This window comes from Monopterus albus, unplaced genomic scaffold (assembly GCF_001952655.1).
Source record: "Monopterus albus unplaced genomic scaffold, M_albus_1.0 scaffold14.1, whole genome shotgun sequence".
Taxonomy (NCBI): domain Eukaryota; kingdom Metazoa; phylum Chordata; class Actinopteri; order Synbranchiformes; family Synbranchidae; genus Monopterus; species Monopterus albus.
In genome coordinates, this window is record NW_018127894.1 from 406,269 (window position 1) to 431,905 (window position 25,637).

General features: G+C 41.6%; 3 protein-coding genes across 9 annotated transcripts in view; 2 read left to right on the forward strand and 1 right to left on the reverse strand.

Annotated features, from left to right (window-relative positions):
• miga1 (mitoguardin 1) overlaps positions 1-8,803 on the forward strand; it is a 14,709-nt gene extending 5,906 nt beyond the window's left edge. For all 4 annotated transcript variants that reach the window (XM_020591599.1, XM_020591596.1, XM_020591597.1 and 1 more), the window contains exons 2-16: positions 404-560; positions 1,006-1,174; positions 1,834-1,958; positions 2,395-2,527; positions 2,952-3,088; positions 3,363-3,486; positions 3,661-3,761; positions 4,898-5,004; positions 5,153-5,225; positions 5,729-5,815; positions 5,902-6,000; positions 6,085-6,219; positions 6,541-6,594; positions 6,836-6,952; positions 8,373-8,803. In XM_020591599.1, coding sequence (XP_020447255.1) covers positions 462-560; positions 1,006-1,174; positions 1,834-1,958; positions 2,395-2,527; positions 2,952-3,088; positions 3,363-3,486; positions 3,661-3,761; positions 4,898-5,004; positions 5,153-5,225; positions 5,729-5,815; positions 5,902-6,000; positions 6,085-6,219; positions 6,541-6,594; positions 6,836-6,952; positions 8,373-8,591 — 1,779 coding nt within the window. In that variant the 5' untranslated portion in view covers positions 404-461 and the 3' untranslated portion in view covers positions 8,592-8,803. The remainder of the gene's footprint in view (positions 1-403; positions 561-1,005; positions 1,175-1,833; positions 1,959-2,394; positions 2,528-2,951; positions 3,089-3,362; positions 3,487-3,660; positions 3,762-4,897; positions 5,005-5,152; positions 5,226-5,728; positions 5,816-5,901; positions 6,001-6,084; positions 6,220-6,540; positions 6,595-6,835; positions 6,953-8,372) is intronic.
• Positions 8,804-12,456: 3,653 nt separating this feature from the next.
• Positions 12,457-21,843, reverse strand: fubp1 (far upstream element (FUSE) binding protein 1). 4 transcript variants are annotated; one of them, XM_020591512.1, is made up of 20 exons: positions 21,646-21,843; positions 21,146-21,236; positions 20,093-20,128; positions 19,924-19,960; positions 19,792-19,838; positions 19,641-19,703; positions 18,837-18,894; positions 18,547-18,709; positions 18,313-18,411; positions 18,111-18,209; positions 17,914-18,016; positions 17,391-17,630; positions 17,125-17,285; positions 16,894-17,045; positions 16,709-16,785; positions 16,401-16,526; positions 15,976-16,050; positions 15,482-15,544; positions 13,054-13,214; positions 12,457-12,823 (listed from the first exon to the last, which is right to left on the reverse strand). In XM_020591512.1, the coding sequence occupies exons 1-20, from the start codon at positions 21,736-21,738 to the stop codon at positions 12,815-12,817; spliced, it is 1,953 nt and encodes a 650-aa protein (XP_020447168.1). In that variant the 5' UTR covers positions 21,739-21,843; the 3' UTR covers positions 12,457-12,814. The 4 variants fall into 4 exon arrangements, with proteins under 4 accessions (XP_020447168.1, XP_020447167.1, XP_020447170.1 ...); XM_020591511.1 differs by having other exon boundaries at positions 21,113-21,236; XM_020591514.1 differs by lacking the exon at positions 15,976-16,050.
• Positions 21,844-23,100: 1,257 nt separating this feature from the next.
• The window catches only part of dnajb4 (DnaJ heat shock protein family (Hsp40) member B4), a 5,092-nt gene continuing 2,555 nt past the window's right edge, over positions 23,101-25,637 (forward strand). The window contains 3 exon segments of the mRNA XM_020591303.1: positions 23,101-23,615; positions 25,162-25,632; positions 25,635-25,637. The exon segment at positions 25,635-25,637 is cut by the window's right edge and continues 95 nt beyond it. Of these exon segments, the coding sequence (XP_020446959.1) occupies positions 23,405-23,615; positions 25,162-25,632; positions 25,635-25,637 (685 nt within the window). The 5' untranslated portion in view covers positions 23,101-23,404.

The window sequence follows — 25,637 nt, forward strand, 5'->3', positions numbered from 1 at the left end:
GATAATGTTTTATACTCTGAAAGTTTGCGTATAAACTTCTGCTATTAAAGTGAATTAATGATAATTTGTTTTCAGTCTTGACATTACTGTTAAACTGCTCATCCGTGTAATACTTGCAGTTATTTTCAGAATTCTTAAAAAAGTTTTTTTTCAGGGTCAAAATCTTCGTCCGGTTCATGATAATGAATTTCAGTATTTCCAGTTGTGTTCAGTTCCAGCTCCAGTCCCTCAAAAACTATTAACTTTCAGTTCTTTCATGGTAGTTTTTATGCAAGTAATAACTGGAATTAAAATATTAGATGTGAAAGTATTTTATTAGTCCTACTTTACTCTAGTTAGAGAAGCATTGCTACTTCCTGAGCCTCCAGGGTTAAACCTTTGCATGTCACTCACTCCTCTGCAGCTCCAGCAGAATGGTACTATGCATAAGGGAGTTGCCAAGTCATGGATAGAGCGCCACGATGACACCTGAGACCCTCACAAGCTCTCAGCTGTCTGTCAAGGCGGCTGTCCTCCGCATGGTTGACCTGCCGCTGTCCGTCTACAGCTCCCTGACACAGGTGAGGGTGTGTTTAAAAGATCTGTTATTGGGAGCTCTTACAGGTTTTTGTCTCTGGGCAATGAGAGGCAAGTGTTGAGGGCACAACCGCACCTTCAGGTTCTTTCCCCTTTTGTAACTGTATTGCAAATTTGGCTCTGTTTCTCTTTGACTTGGCCAAATATTTCTTATAGCTTTTTGCTAGCAACTAATAGTATTTTAAGCAAATGTATATCAATTTCTTGTACAGAAATACAAGAAAAATTTGAGATTGCATCGCGTACTACTCACAGGAACTTTATACCCTAGTATTTATAATGAATTTAAGAAAATGTGAAGCTACAGGGAAACGCAAACTTTAATTAGGTGTTATTATTTTTTGCACTGCCCAAATAATAAAGGAAACCATCTGCTGTGGAGCAGAATCATTTAACTTCTAGCTCTGCCTCCCTCTGCATGTCCTCCAGGTTAATGTCAGCACAAGCACCAAGAGGCTGGTGGCTGCCACTGCCCTCGGGGCTGTCTCGCTCCTCTTCCTTGCACACCGCTTGCAACGGAAGAAGGGCAGAAAGAAGGCTCAGTCACCTCAGTGGGAGCAGACTGCCTTTGAATTCTCTGCAGCCTTAGCAGAAACCGGTAAGATGTCCTTAGGCAGATTTACCACTGATTAGCATCCTAACGAGAAACGGGGTCAGATGAGCAGTTGGCCAGGGTAGTTCAGTCTTTTGAACATATACAAGATGTTTAACTGAGGATAATTTTGTGTAAGGACAAAATTTATATAGGCTTCCACAGTAACCGGAGATATTTAGTAAAACCAGTTCACTTCCTGTATATGTGAACATCATTAGCCTTTTTATAGTGGATTATAAATACTGACGCTATAGGTAATTCCTAATGCTCATACTGTGTATGAATTAACTTGGAGTATAGCATGTTAAAGGATTACAGGGGAAGTCAAGAACCAGTATTCACCAAAGGCCAGACTGCTGTGTGACCTCGAAGCGTTTTTGCAGTATTTGATTGTTGCCTTGTCCCAAACGTCGTCTCTGCTGGCTCCAGTCCAGTTTTATGCCTGTGTGGAAATCAAAGTAAATCTCTACAAAATGCATATGAATTTGACTTCTATAAATAGTTTGAGCTGGCAATAATTTTTAACTAACAGGAAGTCGCTCTTGTGTTTGTGGTTTAAGTAGAACAGCAACTTCAGCAAATGTATCGGAAAGATTTGCTTAAATGGTCTTATGTTTGAAAGTATTGCGCTGGTCCAAGAATCCTGTTTATTATCTATGCAGATAACACCAGTCAAAACATCACTGTCTCCCTCAACTCTGAGAACGGCTGCTCCTCTGGTCTGCTCCTCACTACAGGAGACCACAGGAAACTGCCCGGGTCCCTGCTGACCTCACTAAGACAGCAGGTATTTTTATCTAAAATAACAAAAGCCAGCAACAAATTGTGATGATAAAATTATGAATACATGACTTTGAAGAAAGACAAATATACACAAGCACTGGTGTCATCACACCTACCGCTGACTTTCTTTTGTCTAAACCAGAATGGAGAAGTTCAGTTTGTTTATATTGTTCAGACCGACTTCATTTCAAATTCATGTGTCAGGTTTTCCAGTCATTACAAATGTACTTGGTGCCAGCTCTCCTATAGATTCAGCTGTAAATAATGAATTAAAGTGCACAAAGATTATTTAGTAATCATGTAAAACCACAGCTTTTCAAGACTGAGTACCAAGCTGCACAAACTACATGCACTCAGTAGTGAAAACGTGGGGTTGGCCTGCATTGCGTTTGCTCCTACCTCTGCTTGAGGGTTAACTGAGTACACTGCTGTCTGTGCAGGTAAAAAGCACGAACTCATCCAGCAGCAGCTACTGCGCAGATGACTCCACCTGCTGGGACAGGGCAGGGGACGCTGGCATCTGCAATGTGGTCAGCTCACCCATCACCACACCTGAAAACCTGTACCTTATGGGTAAATATTCTTACACACCTGTCACCTTCGTGTGTCTATTATTGGAGCAGATAACCACTGTGTTGAAATAATGGAAGCATTCAGTCTGTAATACTGTTTGAATTCCTAGAAATAATCAGATTTTGGTGGGTTGCTTTGTTATCACTTTGGGAGATTCAGAGTCTGTGCATTTGTGTACATGTCTTTATGTCACTATGTGGACAAATTTTTCTTTGAGGCCATCGTTGTGACGACAATTTATCCAGTCCTCATGACTTCACAGAGCTGTTTGAGGGTTAAGACTTGGTTTTAGTGTCCAGGTTAGATGTTAGGTCTAGGTTAGGGTGAGGCCTGGGGTTAGTTATGATGGTTAGTTGTTAGGGTAAGGGGCTAGGGAATGCGTTATGTCATGTCGAGACACGGCTGTGTGTGGTTGTGTTTGTAGGTATGGATTTATTTGAGGAGGCGCTCCGGCGGTGGGAGCAGGCGCTGACATTCAGGAGTCGGCAGGCTGACGATGACGCCAGCTGTGCCTCTGTCCAAACAGGAGCTGGAGATGCCATTGCTGAGCAGAGCAAAGAGGTGAACACACCGGAATACATACAGAGATGTAAAATCCTTTCCTGATTTCACCAGTTTCACTTTAATTTGACACCTGGGGAGCAGGTGTATAGCATTATGATCAGACTTCCCAAAGTGTCCTGGATATTACCATCACATTTGTGCAGGATGTGTGTTGAGTGCTGCAGTCCACACATTGCTGTGAAGAAGGAAGATAACTTCCAGAAAACAAGAATTAACGTCCCCAAGGATGAGCCAGCTTTACAGTTATCATGTGTGTCCTGGTTTTCCATAGGACATCATCAGCGCCGAGTTCATCCACAGGCTGAAGTCTCTGCTGCAGAAAGCTTACCGCCTCCAGGAGGAGCTCGAGGGGGTGTCGGGCATGTCAGAGCTGTCATCCCACAGCAACAGCCAGGGTGAGTCACTGAAAGTATTATGCCATTTCTCATGGCCAGTACAGAAAACCAAGCACTTCCATAGAATATGATCCAAAGCTTTGTGAACTGTATGTGCCAGTGTTGATTCAATTGTGTCGTGATTGTTGCCGATCTAGTTTGTGACAGTGTTACAGCTGCATGATCTCTAATCAGATAAAACGGCAGACATTTTGGCCAGTGAGGAGATGGACGACGCCTGTCTGAGAGACAGCATCAGCATCGCCTCCACGGACTCTTTTGTTTCTGCTGCTGAGGTACGAGGATCACAAGAGTAAATCACTCTGGAAATACCCGCAACCCCCAAATCTGATTATGTGCACCTAGAATTCCTAATATCCTCTAATAGGTTTTTGTCAGTGATCATGTTTTCTATAAAAAAAAAAAGCTCATTTGAGAAACAGTCACAAAACAAAGTTCATGTTTGTGGCAGTAATCATCAAAGTATCACTCAGCTAATGATGAATGAACTCTGCAGCACAGGCTTTTTGGTTCATATCATACATTTTGTTTTAGAATTAGCATTTTCTTCACTTTGTCAGCTGTTAAAAATAAATAGGAGGCATGAGTGGTTCAAACGTAACTGAGAATGTCTCTTATTAACAGTATTTGAGGTTTTCACATGGACCTAAAGAAGCTTTTAGTACACAAAAAATGACTATGGTAATTAATAAAGTAAAATCTGCAGAAGTGTAGATACTTCTTAATCCAACCAAGACTTACATTTAAATAAATGATTCTTCAAGTGAAGATAAGTAAACCCTCAGATTTACCAGTTGCTGACCAGTGAGTGTAAGGTCGTACTCTCAGCAGTTAAACTGGGTCACTCACGTGCCGAGCCACTAAAAATAAACCTGACATTCCTCTGTCAGTAATCACCACACAGCTCACTGTTGCTCTGCAGCTGTTTTCACCAAAGCCTCCACACACGACCACAACACAAAGCGATCGGTGTCTGGTCACCAGTAGTTTTCTCATGCTCTTCAAACTGTGATTTAATGGCAGATATGGGTAAAAGCATGTGATCTAGGACACAATGAGCCTGCATTCAATTAGAACCACACTAGGTGAGCAACGAAATCCAGCTCCAGGCACTTTGGTTAGAAAACAGTTAACTTTACAAGCATCTTTCCTGGTCAAGCAAGTGTTTTTTGGCTCTTTAAAGGGTGTTGGTGTCAGCTCAGAATAAAAAAACCTCTGTTTTTGTAACAGTGTTCAAGAATCACAGGAGATTCAAAAGGACATATATTGATTTGTGAACAAGGAACAGGATTGTGGTTTTATTGTGGAAAGACACTCATTGACTGCAGGTCATTTCAGGCCTTCTCGGTGACTGGCAGTGGCTTGAAATGACATTATTTAATCTCTAACGATCTTTTTCTCTTTCTGTCAGCTGTCAGAGCACAGAGAGCTGAGAGCCATCGCTGTGGGTCACCACCCTTTCTACGAGGAGGCACTGCAGATGGCAGAGGATGGCAAAATCTCCTGCAGAGTGCTGCGGTAAACTAACTGTAATTAGTATAACATACATAAATACAGAGAACCTACATCTCTCTAACATGATCAGTGGAGTTCCTTGATTTATATTTTCTATAGTCTGTTGTCTGCAGACATTTTAATAAGATCTTTCTTGATTTTTCATTGTCAGGACTGAAATGCTGGAGTGTCTTGGGGACTTAGATTTCTTGGCCAAGCTGCACTGTGTGCGGCAAGCATGTCAGGTACAGTCTGTCTTGATAAATTAAAGGTGCATTACTTAAGATTTTACACACTGTGTGATGAAAATGGGACAGGGCGTGGTGACTCTCAACTATACTGCCCCCTCCGGGCTGTGTTTTGTACAGTTTGCTGCAACCAGGCATCTGTAGTTCATGTTGTTTTTAGGAAAGAGGACGTGAGGTGAGGGGCAAAGAGCGGCTGAAAAGAAATTAGGCTGCTTTAAAATAAAGTTTAGTAAATGGTTCCCACTGGTGCATTTGAGAGTTTTAGAATTTTGCAGAAGGCAGATAGTTGCTTTCCTGAGAGGGAAAATCAAGGAGCGTCACAGATTTGAGCTTTGTACACCAACAACAATAAAAACAACCAGGAATTTTTAAAAAGTTAATTCAGTTGTTCAAAGTCATGTAAACGTCAGGAAGTCTGCATCAGAATCACAGTACAAATCACTGAAGTTTACTTTAAGGGTCAGGTTTAGTAAGACACTGTAATGTTATTTTGTCTCCAGCTCATTTTGTGCGAGAGGACGACCAGGATGTTTCTGGCTGACACTGGAAAGAAAATACTGTCTTCCATTATAGTTAAAGCACAAAAGGTGGGACTGAAGCTGCAATTAGCAAATAATAACATGAGACGTCTTCGCCGAGTGTTTCCCCCTAACTATCATCGTTTGTTTTGCAGAGCCCAGAGAGATTCGAGGAAGTCTTTGAAGAGATGATTTTTTTCTTGGAGCACACAGATCACTGGGAAAACACAGAGGTGGAGCTGGCCACACGAGGGGTAAGAGGGATTGAAGTCCTGTCTGACTAGGAATAGACTGCCCTCTCCTTTTTAAGAAAAATAGTTTTTATTTATCCTCACCAGGTGAAGCACCTGAACTTCTACGACGTAGTGCTAGACTTCATCCTGATAGATTCATTTGAGGATCTGGAGAATCCGCCCATCTCCATCCAGAATGTGATCAACAACCGCTGGCTCAACAGCTCCTTCAAGGAAACGGTCCGTGAAGGAAGGAAGGACTTAGATTTGAGTTTCTTTAGTGACCAGTGGATGACAGTCAGCTGGGTGGAGAGAAGCAGATATGACTGCCTTTAAAATGCAATTGCTAAACTCTTCATATTGTACTAATTAGATTATATATGATTATCCAATAAGCTGTAATTTAGAAAACAGAACTGTAGACAGATATTTAGCAAAGGCTAAACACAAGAATATTGAACATTATCTACTATTTTTTCTTTTCCTCATGTCCAATTTGCTCCATTTAATTCTTGACTGTTTGGGCTTTTCATGGATGATTAATCTGCATGTATGTCATAGGCGGTGGCATCAAGCTGTTGGTCAGTGCTGAAGCAGAAGAGACAGCATATGAAGGTACCGTAGCTTCAACTGTGACCACTGGAAGAACATTCAGTTTTGTCCGATTGCTTTACTTCCTGTAAGACACACTGACCTCAGGTGCAGGCTGGAAACCCTTGACTGATTTATTCCCTAATAGACGGTTCCTACTTTTTATTTTGACACAGACAACCAAATAACTACTGTATGTTTATTAGTAGTTTTCCACAAAATAATCAGGGCAGATTCCTTCAGTATCCTCTGCCTTTTGTTTCAGGTGCCTGATGGCTTCATTTCCCATTTCTACACCGTGTGTGAACAGATCAGCCCTGTTCTGGCCTGGGGCTTCCTGGGGCCCAAAAGCACCCTGCATGACTTCTGCTGCTTTTTCAAGGTCAGTCTCTGCACCAGAAACATCAGTCTGTCCGTTTCCCTATTCACACCTCTTGTATAACCACTGTACTAATACTGTCCAAGGCACGTGTCACAAGACATAACCTACATTAATGCAAGGTCGAGCTGAAGCACTTTGTCTATTAACAGAAGCATAATGCGCTCAGCTTTGCTGCTATTTGGGGGGTTTTGGAGCTTATGGTCAAAACAAGACATTTCACTTTCAGCTCAGAGAATTGTTGTTGATGTTTTCATAGACTAACCTGGAAGTTGGCATCACTCTGGTTCCCTCAACAAAAACCCAACAGGATTTTTCCACAGGCTTTTGGATTACTGCAGAAAATAAGATCTGTGACAAACAATGGTTTGTCACACATTTTGTTCAGCAAGATAGTGAACATCACTTTTATTACAAATACAACCACCAGAAGTAAAAACTATCGTTAGGCTATAAGCGAACTATGTCACAGTCCCATGACTTCAGCGTCACCACCACAGCTTCCAACTTGTAATTTGATGTAGCCCACTCACCTGTTCTACTTGGTGTGACCTGATCTAGCTAGTGATCATGGCTGTCAGTTTGCAAGTACACGAGTTTAAAAATAACGTCCAGTCCTGAATCCAATCGAGAATCTGTGGAAAGAACTGAAAACTGCTGTTCACAAACGCTCTCCATCCAACCTCACTGAGCTCGAGCTGTTTTGCAAGGAGGAATGGGCAAAAATTTCAGTCTCTCGATGTGCAAAACTGATAGACATACCCCAAGCGACTTACAGCTGGAATCGCAGCAAAAGGTGGCGCTACAAAGTATTAACTTAAGGGGGATGAATAATTTTGCACACCCAATTTTTCAGTTTTTTATTTGTTAAAAAAGTTTGAAATATCCAATAAATTTCGTTCCACTTCATGATTGTGTCCCACTTGTTGTTGATTCTTCACAAAAAAATACAGTTTTATATCTTTATGTTTGAAGCCTGAAATGTGGCAAAAGGTCACAAAGTTCAAGGGGGCCGAATACTTTCACAAGGCACTGTATTACTTTCGCAAGGCACTGTACTTGCATATCTTGTATCGTAGAACAAAAAGCAAAAATGCACTGGCTTCAGGGCGAGGGAGCTGGAAGAGCAAAAGTGCTAAATTAGTTCCCGGTTTTAGGACTCACTACGACATTCAACTGTTTTCATAATAAACACCTTCAAGAAAGCTCTAGTTTTGTAAAATAAACATGAGCTCAACCAATTCATCAGGGTTTTTTTTTTTTTTTTTTGAAATGTTAGCATGGAGAGGACGCATTGATAAGTTTTTCTGCTTTGCTGGAGCTTCTTGTATAGTCACCCTTTCTTACTAAAATCAAGCTACTGACCTCAAGTTCAAATGTAGTTTTTAATCCACTGGCTCACTGATCACGCTTGTTTTTCCAGGATCAGGTGCTGTACTTCCTGAAGGACATTTTTGACGTAGACAAGGTGCGCTACACCTCAGCAGACAGTCTGGCAGAGGATATGCTCCACCTGCTGCACCGGCGCTCTGAACTGCTGCTGGCCTACCTGGGAGCAGGCTCCCTGCGGCACCTCAAGAGCTGCAGTTCTCCCCAGGTCCAGCTGGTGGCCAGCAGCCTGCTGGAGGCACGAGTGCAGTGAGGTCATCAAACACTACCCACACACAAATCTCTGCATTTACTTAGTTCATGCCAACGGTCGGACCAAATGAAACTCTGTAGTTGTGTGTGCATCCTTCCAGGTTAAAGCTGACACCTATTGAGTAATACACACACTATTTTCACATATCCCATCATACCCTGTGCTCTCATTACCAAGGAGCCATATAAACGCTATCAGCCGTTTTACCTTCACTGGTGTGCGTCTCTTCCTCCTCCCCCCAGCCTTTTCACCGTGCCATGAAGGTGTACGTTAGTTTTAAAATATCATAGCAATAATACCTGTAACTTAGACTCGGTGTGAGTCTATGTGAGCGTGATCTCTGGTGTGCGTCTCTTCCTCCTCTCCCCAGCCTTTTCACCGTGCCATGAAGGTGTACGTTAGTTTTAAAATATCATAGCAATAATACCTGTAACTTAGACTCGGTGTGAGTCTGGCATTGAGGCTCCTGCAGTAGCTGTATTATGCTATGTTAAGACATTTATTGCTGTGAAGATCTATGTGTAAAGACAAAGATGGTATTTTACATATTTATTTTATTATAGAGCTAAATGTTGCCGCAGTGTGTATCAGTGGATTTGAGATCAGCTTCAAACACTAGTATAAATGCCAGTGTTGTGTAATAAACTCAGTTTATGTATTTCCTCAACCTACTGAATATCAGTGCAAACCTACTACATGTATGTTGTGTTTAACTTGCAAGTGTTGATGAAAAGGACTCTGATGTGTCAGCTGGAGTTGAGCCACAAAAGAAAGCTATTAGACATTGATCTGTCACTACTCTTACTTGAAAAGAAATATCTTGAGCACCAGGACTTTAACTTGCAAGTGTCCAAGTGTTGATGAAAAGGACTCTGATGTGTCAGGTGGAGTTGAGCCACAAAAGAAAGCTATTAGACATTGATCTGTCATTACTCTTACTTGAAAAGAAATATCTTGAGCACCAGGACTCTGTCCTTCACACCCTGTTCAAATGAATGTCAGCAGACGCAGCCTACTGGAGCCCTAATCCTACCAGCTCCAGGAAGACGCAGTTTATACAGCAGTGTTGTGTAACCTTCCTGTTGTTTAGCAACTTGTGCCCCTCAGTTTTTCAGGTGCGCATTCACTGTTTCTGTGCAAATAAAGACTGGAATGAGTTACTGTATCTTTGCTTTTTTTTAATTTAACATGATTTGAGTAAAAAAAAAAAAAAGTGATCATTCAGTCCAATTTACTTGTTACAACTTTATTAATGAACATGGCAACATCTCAAAAGTCATAACAGTTCATTGAAAAGCCAAAAACCAATCAACCTGGTAATATACACAGCACATGAAACCTTTTTACCTCTAAGGCATGCTCCTTTAGTCTTCTACAGTGTTGAAACACTGAGCATCTGTGTGGGCATGTACATGTTGAACAGCCTCAAACAGCATAAGACTTCAAAGAGATTTTAAACTAACCCCAAAATTACTGCCAAAAAAAAAAAAAAAGTGTATATCAGTTCCTGTCCTCATCCAACTTTCTAAAGCACATTCCTGGTTATTGACGAAGGCATTCACACAAGAAACCATCAGATACTAAATTCACTATGGCATGGTTTTAAAAAAAATAAAGGATCCGAGCTGAAAAACATGTATCTGACCAACACTTTTGCAATCACAGAATTTTCAGTTTCATTGCGTTGCTGTTTTACCTTATCACTGGAGCTCTTGAACGGGCCTACATTCAGCAGTGGGACTGACACAAAGGATCCCTCCTTTGGGGGACAAACTACGACAGGGCCTGACTCTACGACCTAAGCTTGCAGCATCCTCCAACACTGTGAGCGAGAAGTGAAGGCAGCAGCGTTTCAATACAAGATTTGCACTGCACTTGAGGGCATACGACACAAAAAAAGATATTCAGTGATCATGTATTTCAACGTTTCTGACCTAGCAGTTGAGCACATTGCTAACTTCTGGCAACAGGTTTGCATGGCATGCAGTGTGTCAAAGTTGTCTACAGCATCGATATACAGTCACTGTCAGACTTACCGGGATGCAAAGACAAGGCTATTATCAAAAAATTAAGCACATACGACAACGACATTTCCTCAGTGAACCTATACAACTTTATCTGAGTAGTCACTTTTTGAAAAGTCAAACTTCATGTCAAGTCATACAGCTCACATCATGCGGTTCATTCATTCTTAAAGGGCTTTTCATACTAAAGTATCCTCAACATGTCTTCACAACTACGTATATAAATTTTGAGGCATGGTAACAACACAGGTAAGCATTTTTATGCATGTATATAGTGTCACTGGACAAAAACACTGGTTTCCTTAGGTTTCGCTTACCTGTGTTATTTGCAGCAGAACCTAAGGTGAAAGGTCTGGGATGACACTGCAAAGATCAGATATATTGCACTATTTGCCATCAGTGAACAATGCAGAGATTGTTTTTGATCTTTATATCAACAGCCTTTCACAACAGCGCTCATTCAGTAAATATCAGTCAGGACTGAGCTAGTCACTTCCACTACTGGCATTCCACATGCTCAGAGGATATTAAAAGAGATTATCAGCAGAAACCTAAGCATGCTACACTGGAGTTAATGCAGTACGACTGTTCTAAGCAATATGTTGCAATAAATGGCATTTAAAAACATGTCTCGGCTAGACAACAGCACATGGCAGGTCAGATATTCAAAACGCAAAAAAGAAAAAAAACCACATGGACATCCTTAAATCAGTTCCTACCAGCAAAGAAACAGTGCTGACATTCAAACCCTCAGTTCAAGAAACCACCTGGCACTGAAATGCTACCTACACGAATGGTCTCGAACAATCTACAACATACTGTGAAAAGTCTGAATGATATGCAGTCAGAAGTCACACAAGGGAAATAAATCTCAGAAACATGTGGTACAAGAATCATCAAACACTACAGGACTAAAGCCTCTCCTCAAAACATGTCATACTTACCCAAGGAGGGAAAAAATTTGCAATATTTGTCAAAAATACTTTTCTTTTGCAGTTTATAAAGCACAAAAAAGGCGTTTATCTCTCACAAGTGAATCAGTTTTGTACTTACATTACAGGAGGGCTCAACTGATGGATGACGACTGCTTAGCCACCCGCGGCCCTACAACATCTATGTTCTTATACTGGATAAACACTAACAGAATGGGCACAGCAAAGACGACTTTTGCAATGTTTTATATTAAAAAACATTTTTCAAAAACAAATTTATACATTAAAGTTAGTTGACAACTGGAAAATGGGCAAGACAAATGTTTCAATGCATTTGCGATACAATTTATCTCACTGTCCTGGAAAAAGAACAGCACAAAAAAATATATATAAAACACTACAAATATGCAACATTTCTTGCAACCACGTTTTCTGAGGAACATATTAAGAAAAATACTTGCTTACCGCTTTTCTAAACTTGCCTGTGGAGGAGGAAGTGTCTATCAGGGCAGAATACAGTGCATACTACCTCGACAATGTCAGCAAACCAGGCATTAGAGTACCACAGCAACGCAGATAATCACTCACGATACCTGTCAACTTTCTCATGACAAACATCTGCCTACTGCTAAAATCAAAGCAATGTCAAGAAACAGGAAGTGTAATTAAAAAAAAAAATTGTCTAACAGGAGGGCGTTTGCTGGTCTGAACCATTCAGGATCACTGCACGCACATAATGCATCTAGGAGCGTTATAGACAGTTGGAGAGAGACAGGACATCGACCACTTTGGACAATCAAACCCACACGTGGCCTACGTTTCAAACCTTTCCACCCCCCCCCACCCCGGTAAAACACGTACAGAAATTCATCTGAACCCCCTCTGGTTTCACCCCAACTTACCAACACAGGAGGTTTCAGTTTGTTTTATTGCAAAAACACAACAGGCAATAATAGCATTTTAAAACTGAGATGATTTTACATGGTAATGTCTACAGTTCAATAAACATGAGTTCTAACCACATTTTATGTAGATACAGGGCTGGAATGACCATATGTATAATTACCTCACTAAAAACAAAGCATTTACAAGCAAAAAGAAAAAAAAAAAAAAAAGAAAGAGGACGTGTTCTCCGGGAAATCTGCCATCTATGTGAAACACTTTGAAACCAAGGAAATTTAAGATCTTCATCAAGGCGTCTGCATCCAAACATTTAACAAAGGATTTTGTTTCGACAATGTAGCATTTACTTTATGTCCACTTCACATTACTGGCCCTGTGCAGAAGAAATACATAGAAGATACATTGCATGTTAACAGCAGAAACAGTGGACTCAGCTTCCCAAAATAAAAAGCTAAAAACCTGTGTAGGGAGGAAATGGTTGTGGTTAGGTTTGTGAAGCTGCTGCAGCCACTGGAGCCCTGTGAACGCCTGGAGAAGGAAGGGGGTTATGGTACAAAAACCGTGCAAGTGAATGTGGAGGCCAGATTCTTAGCGGGGGTGTACCTGAGGGGCTTGTGGCGCTGCGCCCATCGCCTGAGGGTTGGCTGTGCCGTAGTAAGCGGCCTGCTGCCGGTAGTACTCTGCCCAGGCAGCGCTGTAGTCGGGCTGGCCTCCGGGCTGGGAGGCTGCTGCTGCTGCTGCTGTAGCCTGAGGGGCTGCCTGACCTGCAGGGGACAGAGTGCACACAAGAAAACCTGTTTAAATGGCTAACACCCATTATGAGCAAGTGTCATCCTGTTTGAACCTCGATAGAGTGGAGAAAGGGAAAAGGCGGGCAGGTGTTACGGTCCTGTTTTAGTCAACCAGGGTCGCGTCCACCTTCTACTGCCTCTTCTATTTTTCTTTTTGGCTGTTCTTCCAAATGAAACACTGCACACACAAGTGCAGCTGTAACCAAATGCTGCTTTCATTTCTGCTCCATTTGTCAAATCTTTTTCTTGCAACTTCCCACCAGGAGCACAGTGACTAACTAAAACTCTGGCTGACTACTGACACATTGTGTTGAGATGTGAGAGGGTGTCAGACGTTTCTCAGTCTAACCATAGTGTTCTAGTGTAAAGCCAGCAGTCGTTTTGACATTGCTGGAAAGCAACACTGAACACAGTGCTGCTTTTTCCAGCTGAAACCATAATGCACACCACTGTATTGAAATTTTCATGTTGCTGTGCACTCTGAACTTAAAAGAATAGAAATATATAACTAGAGATTAACAAAAAAAAAAATTTCTATTTGTTGACAGTAACCTGTTAGACCTTTTGACGATACAGGACACCGACGCCATGGACAGACCTGCACTTTTCAGTGTTCTAATGATCCATCCTCATTTGTCAACTGGCTTTTTTTCCCCCTCACCATTTTGCCAGCAAGACACTAGTTCCTAGAGTTCAAATAATGCCTTAGAGTGCAACGACAATCTGTTAAAGCTCTGATTTTATACTCACAAAGTGTCCCAACTAAAAGCTGCAAGTTTGTTTATATTACTTGATCCCTAAGAAACTGACATTTACATTTTTCCTCAGTGTTTGGGAACATAAATCTGTGTCTGTACCACAACAGAGCTGAATGGCTCAAGTTTCAATAAACACTGTAAAAACAGGTGGTAATTGTTTGTCAGAGGGAATCCTCTGCACATATGGTAAATCCACACGAGTGGACCAAGGCCTGAAACTTTAAATTTTTTGCACTTTAGGTCACACCTCTATCAGTTAGGTGAAGCTGGTATTTTTACTTGTGACTGCGCTAAGATTTCATTAGCAGACAAGCCCGGTGCAACCTACCTCAGTGGAACCAAGGGGCAGATTGTAAATAAACGGTTAGCTCTTTATTGACACCCATTAGGTTATAAAACATCCACAAATTTAACTTTCTCCAAAGACCTACGTGCCATGGTAGCATTGCTTGCATCCCAACATCTCATTTAATAACTACAAAGGCTCAACTTCTAGTAATCCCATTTCTAACCATAAGCAAATCCACATGACAACTAGCTTCTAATCTCCAGGGAGAGTCCAGCTCCAACAATAATAAAAGGAAGCAGTTGATGTTTTTCTTCAACATACGACATTCAACTAAATATCTTGGTGTTGTTGACGATGTAAAATGAAACAACCCGAATAAACCCTCTTTAGCTGTGGTACAGAGGAGCATTTATGAGAAGGGGAACGAACCCGCCACCAACTTCTCATGGTGCGGGTCAGAAACCTTCTGCCTTTCTGTCGGGCGGCTGGGGGAGCAGCGACTCTACTACAGAGAGCTGCTGGACAAACGCAGCCACCCTTAAACATCAACTACATTCAACTCCAGGGGCACTGCAGGGAACGCCACAGTCTAGTTACATTTTACACTCTGTGTGAACAAAGAATGAAAAATATTAGTGAAAAGCAGTTGTGTGATGGGGCAGTGTCTGGCCGAGTGCTGAATAGTGACAGGCAGGAGTGGAAGTGCTGCAATGTTGTTTAATTCATAATTCAAGTTGGTGTTTATTTCATCTGTTATTTACATCCTAAATTTACTCAGATGACATAAGCAGTTCAACAGCTTTATTATGGAAAATGTGTTTCATCAACTGTTAAATTAACCAATTATTGATAGTTAGCAGGGCTGACTATGAAATAAGAAAACTACATCCCTCTCCTGAATCATTTGCCTCACATACACTGCAAACTGTGTTGCACTGTTTTATGCAGAGGACAGAAATTAAGTTCCGTTGTGGTAGCTCCAATTTTCTAATGATTATTTTTATCACTGACATGTTGACAGCACTGGCATAACGATGTAAATCCACGTTTGGTTATAAATGCATCAACAAATGCACTAAATAAATGTATAATGCATCTGTAGAAGTAGTTGAGTGATCACACAGGAGTAAAATGTTCAGTTAACTGAATGTGATTCCAGCATTAAGCCTGACTTCACAAACAGGAGGACCAACCTTGTTTCTTGTAATACTCCTCCCAGGCTTTTGTGTAGTCCTGAGGCTGCTGATTCTGTTGACCTGCAAAGAGAAGGGAAAAATGTGTCAATGCATCCAAGCGTTAAATGAAATCAGAAAAAAGAAATTCACAACATTAATTCTAGTTCTTTTATATCCATGACCCACAAATCATTTAACTATAAACACATTCATTGTAGCAGTAACCCTGCAATTCTCTGCCATCAGTGTGGATACAGCCCTGAGATAGTCTAGAAGATAAGCTACTCTAAGCTCAAAAAGGTAGTTCTGTGCAGACAGCTCAGTCCCGTAGATAGTCAAAGTGTTGCAGTCTAAACAGCACAGGCGTCAAATGTCAAACCAAGTGGAGGCACAGTGATGACACTCCACAGTTGGACAGTAACACCCAGACCTGGAAAAGAAACTGGCTGAATGCCCAGTGGCTGTTTATGCTGTCTTGTGTTAATAAGTAGACACTGAAACTACGTTTATACCCATTTTCTTGTAATATTCCTCCCAGGCCTTGGTGTAATCTGCCTGTCCACTCTGACCTGCAGCCTGTGGGTCACCTGTTAAAAAAACATGGTACTTGTAATTAGTGAATCATTCGCAGCAGTTTGTCCTCCACCTGCCTGGGTCAGGGTATCAGCCTAGGGGTGGTGGAGGAAAACTACCCTGTCCCTGGGGTAATATAAAAAATTAAATGATTAAAAAAAGAAAGAGGTGCTCTGCAAAAGCAAAGACATTTTAAGGTGAAACCAAACCCACCTGTTTCCTGTTGGTGACACCACGAAGACATGAGCACAGAACACTACTGAAGTAAAGCTAGTGGGCTATGCTGTTCTATGCCTGTCTAAAAACAGTTTCTGATTATTCTAGAAGCAATGGCACTCTGCTAACTGAGAAACGCTTCAGTTACCTTGGCCGTTGGTTTGAGTCGTGCCGGGAGCTCCACTTGTTGGGGTCATGGGAGCCTGAGGCTGCTGGCTATACTGAGCATAGTAAGCTGCCCAAGCTGCTGCGTTGGCATCAGCTGCTGCTTTGTCTGGATACAACACACAAGTATGGTTAGCACAGAGGCCCAGAATAAAGCTGTAAACATGCTGTAACAAATATTCAGTCCTATGGCTCTGAATATGCATTCCATGGGCATTCCCAGTGATGGCAGCTTTTACTTTCCTTTAAATACCAAATGCACCAGTGTTTCAACTATTAGCAGGAACTCACTTGGATCAGGTTGTCCCTGCTGCCAATGTGGGTAGCCATTGCCCCATCCCTGAGGCTGGTAAGGCGCTGGAGGACCACTGATGAAAGAGAACAAGCATTCATTTTCCATATCTTTCACCTGTGTCTTGATACTCCTATAATTGTGATCAAAGCTAAGCTTAAAACACAGAGATCCCTGCACTTACTGTGGTCCTGGAGGTCCCTGGTTGTACGGTCCAGGGTTGTAAGGACCCATGGGAGCACCAGGGGGTCCAGGTGGTCCAGGAGGACCATGTGGCCCCGGACCTCCATGTGGACCAGGGGGGCCATGTGGGCCGCCCATTGGAGTGACTGGTCCCTGTAAACACATCCAAATCAGTAAATGTTTACCAAAGAAACATCTCCACATATGCTTAAAATCAGTCACTCAGTCTCACCCCAATTTTCTCCTCCACCAGCTGCCTGGCATAGTCTATCTGCTGAGGAGAGCCTCTGACTGTGAACATTTTGATGTTGGGATCAGCATTGGGTGGAGGATTCCTCTGCAGCTCAATCCGGGCTCCAGACTGCTGGCTGATGCCCTTGATTGTCTCACCACCTGGAGAAGTCCACAAACATTCATGAATTACAACAGCCAAATCCTTCATTGTCATAGTTGTACTACAAATTCAAAGTGAGGCCCTGCTGTTGAGGAGCTACTTGCCTTTTCCGATGATGAGTCCAGTCTTCATGGTTGGGACGGTGAAACTAAACTCCTGCAGGCCACCGGGAGGGCCCATGTTCCAGTTGCCCTGCCCACGACCACGTCCTCTGCCACCGCCATGTCCTGGAGGTCCTCCGGCCTGGACGCTCCTCAGCAGGTCAGATATGATTTCTGCTGCGTGCTGAGCCTGGTCTGGGGGACCCATAATCTGTGCTATCCTGTCTGGTGTGCTGCCATCATCTAGTGGGGAAAGTAATTATTAGAGACTACTGAGACAGAGTTTCTCACTTTCTGTAGCTGAAATTAAACTTTAAACAGACAGGACTATATAAAATTACAGCCTCCTCCTATGACTCCAGTTATTTTGTGTGTTCAGGTCTCAGATAAGGTTAGGGTTAGGGTGATACATCAGCGCTTCAGCGTGGTGCATGAGTTTTCATCACGGACCGCACACATTTGAATTGCATATAAACCATGGTTGTTCCTAAGATCTTTACATCACTAAAAGGGTTTAATCACTCACCCGGTTTAAACTGGATCCTCACGCCTGTGTCATTCTGTATTTTCTTGATCATCTCACCATTTCTGCCAATAACAATACCTACTGCAAACCGGGGGACGGGGACCTGATGGTTAACGGAAAACAAAATCCAATTTAAGACAGTGCTTGAAACTTTGTCTCCAAGTTTATAAATGAAACAACTTATTACAAATGCTCACATCTAAGCTATCGCCTCCTCCGATTCGTGTACCATACTCGCCCCTCTGCTCCCTGAAGCCTTGATCTCTGATCAGCTCCATCACCATCTCTTTGGCTTGCTGAAAAACAAAAGCGTATCATTATTGCAGAATGCCAACTACCATGGAGAAAAAGAATGAGGCATGAACTTTTGATTTTTATGCCAGCTAAATGACAACCCACCTGAACTTTAAAAGGTTCTCCCGAAATGCGAAGTGGCTTGTCTGCACCTGTGTTTTGGGGTCCGTCTTGGATCATGACCATCTTCACTCCGGCTCTTTCCTGCAGGTCAAGCGAAAACAGACATGTAGCAAATGTTTGTGCCAAATGCTTCCCCTTGCTGGATATATAGTCCCACTGGTCCCTACGTCACTCTACTCTGTTGACTTTAGTCTCTAAACTTGACTGGGCACTCACCTGGAGGCTTTTGATGGTTTCTCCTCCCTTCCCAATGACAAGACCAGCTTTGGAAGCAGGGACCATGATCTCCTGAACAGTCATTCCAGGTCCATCATTGTGGTGGAACGCTGGAGCAGGACGCCCCTTCTCCACTATCTCTGTTAGTAACCTCTTTGCAGCCCTAATGGGAGAAAAAAATACCATCCCACACCCTCTGAAATCTCTGACAAGGAATAAACTCAAATTTTGATCAACATTTGAAAACATAATGTAGTGGTCTTTAAACTGGAACACAGTTGGTTACATACTGGATTGATTCTGGTGGTCCTGTTAGTGTCACAGACCTGTCTGGCATTCCTCCGCTGTCTATAACATAGAAGAAGCTGTTAATACAAGCCCCACAGCAATAACCAAACCAACAAATGATTACTTCTGACATCCCAGCATCAGCAACAAATTGCCCTATTTCACAGTAATGCAAGGGAGAATGCATTCTGGGATTTTTTTGGGGGCTGTTTGGCAAAATGACAGCGGTAAGGCCGAAAATACGATGTACAGTTTGTATTTAAGGAATTTCACTATTAATTAAAGCTACATCATCTACAAGCATAATTGTTAGGATGCTGTTTTTGTATGGTAGATAGCTGAGGTGAGATTCAATTGACAACTGTAACATTGGTATAACCATTAAGCCATATGTGTAAAACAGCCATTAAAACTTAAACTGCCTCTAATTTAGCGTATTAGTTAAACTATTCATTAAGGAAATCTCTTAACTAATATTTCAAAATAACCATTGTCAATATACAATCATGAACTGCCCAGAACTCTATAAACAAATATCAATTTAGGTTAGCAGTAGCTACACTAACACTACAACATCCCTAACATTAACATTGTAATAAAACACTTATTTTCTCCTGAACCTGAAGCAGTAAGATCCCTGCACTTCAGCCACCGGATAAAGTGTTTATCATCGCCCTGGACAATATTTCTGGGCACTCTCTCAGTCTTACTGCTCTGATTTTGTCACCAAGACCCCTGACAACCCAAGAAGGCAACGTGTTGTTTACTATCTGACATCATTGTGAAATCAGTCGACTGAAACCTACCGGGGGCAATCTGTAAAAAATCCTGCTGCAGACGTGATATCTGCTCGCCTCCTCTTCCAATAACTAGAAAAGACAGAGGGAAAGTGTTACATCCAAATATCCAATGATAGCAGCACCAAACTGATTTGTTTATTGTTTAAATAAAACTTACTGAATCCGACCATTCCATCTGGAACCTTGAATTCCTCTGATGTTGACCTGAACAAAGAGAATAAGTCAGTGTGACATTTATAATACAATGCGGCCCAGTGTGGAAGCATTTCATTCCAACTTGTGTACCTACCTGGGGGGACCACCCATTCCTCCCATCGCTGAAAAGGCTGGGAAAATGAAAAATACACATTGCATGAAAGTGCACCAAACATCCAACTAATGCTGATTTTTAGGCGGGGATCATCAAGAATTACAACCACACATCTACCTGTTAAGTACTAGGTAATTAGGCTACTTACCATCATTTGTAGCCACTTTCTTCGTCTCTGGTTGGTCTGTGACAGCATAACATAAGCATCCGTCATTATACCAACTATCACATCACTAACAGGATCTGAAAATCCTGGTCCTCATATCTAGAAATGGCTCATCAGCACTGCCCAACATTTAAAAAGTGTTTTAAAAATACTCAATCATAAAACCCTGCATACCCACCACAGACACAGAGTTGGAATATACTGTCAGATCATTAAGTACACTTATCTGGACTAATGCACTCTTAACATAACATGTATTTATTTATTTATTATAGCCTATTAATGCCTATAGGGAAATTCCCTACTGATGGCAGCTGCCTGGCCACCTGGGGCAATTAGGGATTCAGTGTCTTGCCCAAGGACACTTCAACATGTGAACTGGAGACACCAGGAATCAAGCCATCAACCTTCTGACTGGAAAACAACCACTCTACCCTGACCTTGTTTGAGAGGTCATTTTTCTGTTCATATTGCCCTGCTGTTGTATTAGACCATATTACTGTATCCTAGTTACACCTAATAAACGGAAAACAATCTATAACAATAATATTTGTTTATCTAGGATTCCATTATCAGCTACGCACTTTACAGTTGATTGCTGTAGCAAACAAAGTAAAGCCTGCAGTAATAGTTCACCTTAAATCTTTAAATTAATTGATCAGATTGCATATGTTCAATGCACCAAATATTTACACATGTTCATCACCAGGTACTGATTTGACAGACCGTTAAAACATCAGACAAATATAACCACATGCCATAACCAACACTCTCCAGAGGCTAAAATGGAAAACAAATACAGCGAAAATTAACTGCGCACGTGGTTAATAGCGTTAGTACTGTGCAGGATGTTAGACTTACTGGTAAAAAAACAAATACACATTCATATACATTAACATACAATATAAAGTACAGGCAAATACAGTTTAGTAGCTGATTAAATATACACACAGGTAAGTATTAACCATCAAGACTTGCATTGAATCGATTTGAGCCACTGACCGATATTGAGGTTAGGCATGGGAAAATACCCACCAGCGTCCTCCAGGGGCCTTTTCTGGCCTCCATAGCCGAATTCATTTGATGGAGGTGCCGCAACGCCATCACCGCCAATCTTTGCTGCGATCTGAAGCGGAAAAAAAAAACAAAAAAAGGACAAATGAATGTTAGATTATGTGTTTGCTTTTTATGTGTGGCGGGCTGACACGCTGTCTGCGGCCTACACTTGTGCCCGGAAGTCAGGACCAACAAAGGAAAGCTCAAACTTCCACTTTAGCCGATCGGTTATTAGTAATCCACACAATGTTTACGTTTCCAATAATTGGTTATATGCGACCAATTTTATTTGTTTAATCAACCAGGATCGCTTTTCTTTTCACTTCTGTAGTGTGGCATAACGGTAACCTCGGCCATTGTTCGTTAGCTTAGCACATCCTGCTGCGATGCCGTATGTGACGGCAGAAAACATAAAACGTCGCTGCTTGCTCGCGACTTTGAAAATATTTTGAGAATTGGTTATCTTTGACTCTTTTTACCTGTCGTGCTCGCTGGAGAGCGTCTTTAAAAGCATCGTTCATTCCGCCGCCAGCGTTAGAAGACGGGGGAGCCACGCTGCTGTAGTCAGCCATATCTGCTACTCTTCTCTTCCTCTGGTCGACAAGATGGCGGATTTCATCCACGGGACGTGGAAGAGAAAGCTCGCAACGGAGTCTCGCGATAACGACCACACGTTTCTGATACAGTATCTGATTCTGATACTTGGGTCCTCAGTTGTAGCAAAACGTTATCACCGAGTTGATAATTTCTCTGTAAAATACCGGTAAACCTTTCTGACTTCAATAAACATGATTCATTTAATCACAATCCAATATTGAACATTGCAACTATAAATTACATAATTTCCAATGAAAGACGAAGAAATTAAATAGAAAGGACAGAAGTAATGACACCTTTTGAAAATATTTTCTGCAGCAAGGAAAGCAATCGCCTGTAAATGGCTTCCAGCTGCTAGGTAACTAGTTTGAAATGATCAGATATCCTACATTTGATGGAGATGTTCTTTCTGAGACTAAAAATGACATAGCCTAACGTGATTTAAGACACTGCCTCAGTATCCTCACTGCTAAGAACCATCCGTTATCTATATCGCTTATCCTAACGATCAGTATTATGTAAACATAGTTTGAGGTCCCTTCACAGTTGTCATTTGCTAGTTTGGCAATCCACCTTTGTGTCTGTGACTAGAAAAATGAGTTATTACATAAATTGTGGACCAGCTGTGACTCTGCCATGCGATGGTGTTATGTTTATGTGAACTAAAAGTTATAAAACACAATGAGCAGGACTTTTTTTCACCTCTCACCTGCGTGATGCCGGACCCCAGTATAGCGAATGACGTGTCTCAACATTTGCTTTCTAGAAAAGCCTCTGGATTCCAGAGCACAGTGTCAAGTTAGACCTGAAGACGGAACAAAACCGGAAACGACCTTTCAAAATAAAACCAGGTGTTTGCTTCAGGCTGTGTGTCAAATTCATAAAAGCATTCATAAAAACTACAAGAAAGACCCAAACCATGACAAAAGATTGTGCAGATTGTTGAGTGAGATTTGGTTCAACTTCATTTTTATTATTTGAAGTCATTATTTTATGCAGTTGCACAATTGGTTCTCTTTCGTTGTGCTATGCATAATGACATAATGACTTGACTTGACTCTTTGTGATCTACTTTCCAGTAAGAAATGCTGACAGTTGCTTCAGAGGGGCTGGACCAGGGGGGCCTTAAACCCTTGTGTCTCAGGGCCTGTGCCCCAGCGACTATTAAAACATTTTATCCTAATTTAAACACTAGGTCGTAATTTTCAGCCCATTCTAATTCATTTACCCTCATACTCTACCTTGAAGTAATTTTATTTCAACTCACATTTGAAAGAAGGTTACCTAAGCCGGAACCAGAATTATTTATTGCCCTTAACTTGACTTTGCGCTGAGGCTGCAGGGGAGGGAGCTGTGGCTATTTAAAGAGGGTCATCATCAGTCACGTATATCATCAGTCACATATAAAAAAAAAATTTAAAAAAAAAAAACACAGAGGATCCGCGCCGTTGACTCGGCGCCTCTAAATGGTCTGCATCCTGCACCGTGTATCTGTCTGTGGATATTTATTGTTTATTAGTCAAGACTGAGGCCGTCTCACTGCATCCGTCGCCCAGTTTCCGACCAGCAGCTCTTCTCCAAGAGCTATTGAGTTTTTTTTAATTTTAATTTATTTTATTTTATTACCGGGGATACGTGAAAATGGGGAAAGATTACTATAAAACGTTGGGTATTTCTAAAGGAGCTACAGATGAGGACATCAAGAAAGCTTACAGAAAACAAGCGCTGAAATGGCATCCGGACAAAAACAAGTCTGCAGCCGCCGAGGAGAAATTTAAGGAAATCGCCGAGGCATATGAAGTCCTCAGTGATCCGAAGAAAAGGGACATTTATGATCAATATGGAGAAGAAGGTAGGTTAATGGGCATGTTTCTCTATCGCAATGGATTGCGTTTTCACCTTTTGTCGGTTCTTATTTCTTCTTCACTAATCCGTTATAAACACGCTGTACAGCTGGAATGTAAAACAGCTGGATTTAATTCAAGTCCCACTGTACCAGCACACCAGCAGGCCCAGAAAACATCTGTTCATTCGATGACGAGTCGACAGTTTTGTGTAATTTATGAGCTATAGGAATTACCATAATCTCTGATAGCCTTTATGCAGTTATAAGCTTCTGTTGTGTAGATTTTTTTAATGTGGGTGTTTTAGTAGAGAAAACGTATTTTAATTATGTCAAACATTTCTGTGCAAAATGTGTTTCCTACAATGTAATATAAAGGTTTAATTTTCAGTGCAGATGGTTATGGGTGGGAAGCATGTTTGATGTGAGAAAGCCAAGAAAAGACCACAGACCATCACTACATCCATCCACAAGGTGGCATATTATGATTTTTGCACATTTCTCAGGTTTTACCTTTGCATATAAACGTACTGTACATGAGGAGCAAAGGTCAGTGCAAGTGGAAAAATGTGTCTTGTAAGAGTAAAAAATGAAAAGGTATGGAAGAAGAAGCCCAGGGTGGTCAGATGAACCTGGGTTAGTGCCTCCAGTGGCCTATTTTAAAAACTTGCAGATGCCATGCAACAGATGGAACATCTAAATGTGAGCTTTTTTGGTGGTAAAAATAAAAGCTCTTTAACATGGTCCACTTTAATATCCTTAAAAACTGGAAACCCAAAATGTGCAAGTCTCTGAGTCCATCAAAGACTAAAGTTCCTGACAGTCCTTTCAAAAGCATCCTAATATCAATTCCTATGACTCAACTCGAGGTATCAGTCAGTACTGAGTAATCTGCCAACGCTGTCTTTATAACATACTACGCTGAACTCAGTGGGACCATTTTTATGGTGGGTAACATGAGCCAGGGATTTCTATGGTAGACCTATTAAAACCGATCCATCATTCTGTTGTAACTGAATGAATTTAAATGACAACAATACATTTTACAATACAACATAGACAAATAAACTATTGCCTGAGGATGCAGCTAATGATTATTTTCACAATCACAGCTGCTTATTACCTGTATATTTTCTCAACTTGGTTAATTATTTGGTCTATAATACATCACAAAATTATGAAAAATGCCCATCACAAGATTTTAGAGCCCAAATGTCCTGTGTTGTCCAGCCAGCACTTGGAAACACAAAGGTATTCAGGTCACAATTATATCAACATGATGTAAAGCTTTGACATTTTGTTGGAAAAGTGATGATAATTGATGTTCAAAACAGTTCTTTTGATTGATTCATCAATGACTCGACTAATTATTGCAGCTGTAATAAATTGTATTTAATGTAGACTTGTCACTTTATGGTTAACAATCTGCTTAATACGGCTAATATTGGGCTTAATACTTGTTGTCAAATAAGAAATCACCTGTAGCATAAAAAGCTCTCCCACTGCTGAATGTCAATGTTAACATAACTGATAAATTATTTCTGTTGCCCATCAGGTCTCAAGGGAGGAAATGGACCCAGCGGTGACGGACAAGGCAGCACTTTCACCTACACTTTCCATGGAGACCCTCACGCAACCTTCGCCACTTTCTTTGGGGGTTCAAACCCCTTTGAAATGTTCTTCGGACGTAAAGCCAATGGACGAGATGATGAGGACGTAGAGATGGATGGAAATGACCCATTCGGCTCCTTCACCAGCTTCAACATGAATGGATTCCCTCGGGATGGCCACGTCGGCCTTGGAGGGCAACAGCGCCGGAAGCAGGACCCGGCCATCGTCCATGAACTGAGGGTCTCTTTGGAGGAGGTCTACCATGGCTGCACCAAGAGAATGAAAATCTCTCGTAAACGGTTAAATCCAGATGGCAGGACCATGCGCGCTGAGGATAAGATTCTCACTATTGAGATCAAGCGTGGATGGAAAGAGGGAACCAAGATCACATTCCCACGAGAGGGAGATGAGTCCCCCACC

Coding starts and splice junctions, on each gene's coding strand:
- fubp1 (XM_020591511.1), bottom strand. CDS start 21,738: ATGGCTGACTACAGCAGCGTGGCTCCCCCGTCTTCTAACGCTGGCGGC. Junction 18,895..19,640: donor TTTTTTACAGATTGCCCCCG/GTAGGTTTCAGT, acceptor TCTATGTTATAG/ACAGCGGAGGAATGCCAGAC. Junction 17,046..17,124: donor TGGTGGAGGAGAAAATTGGG/GTGAGACTGAGT, acceptor ATGTGTTTACAG/GGACCAGTCACTCCAATGGG.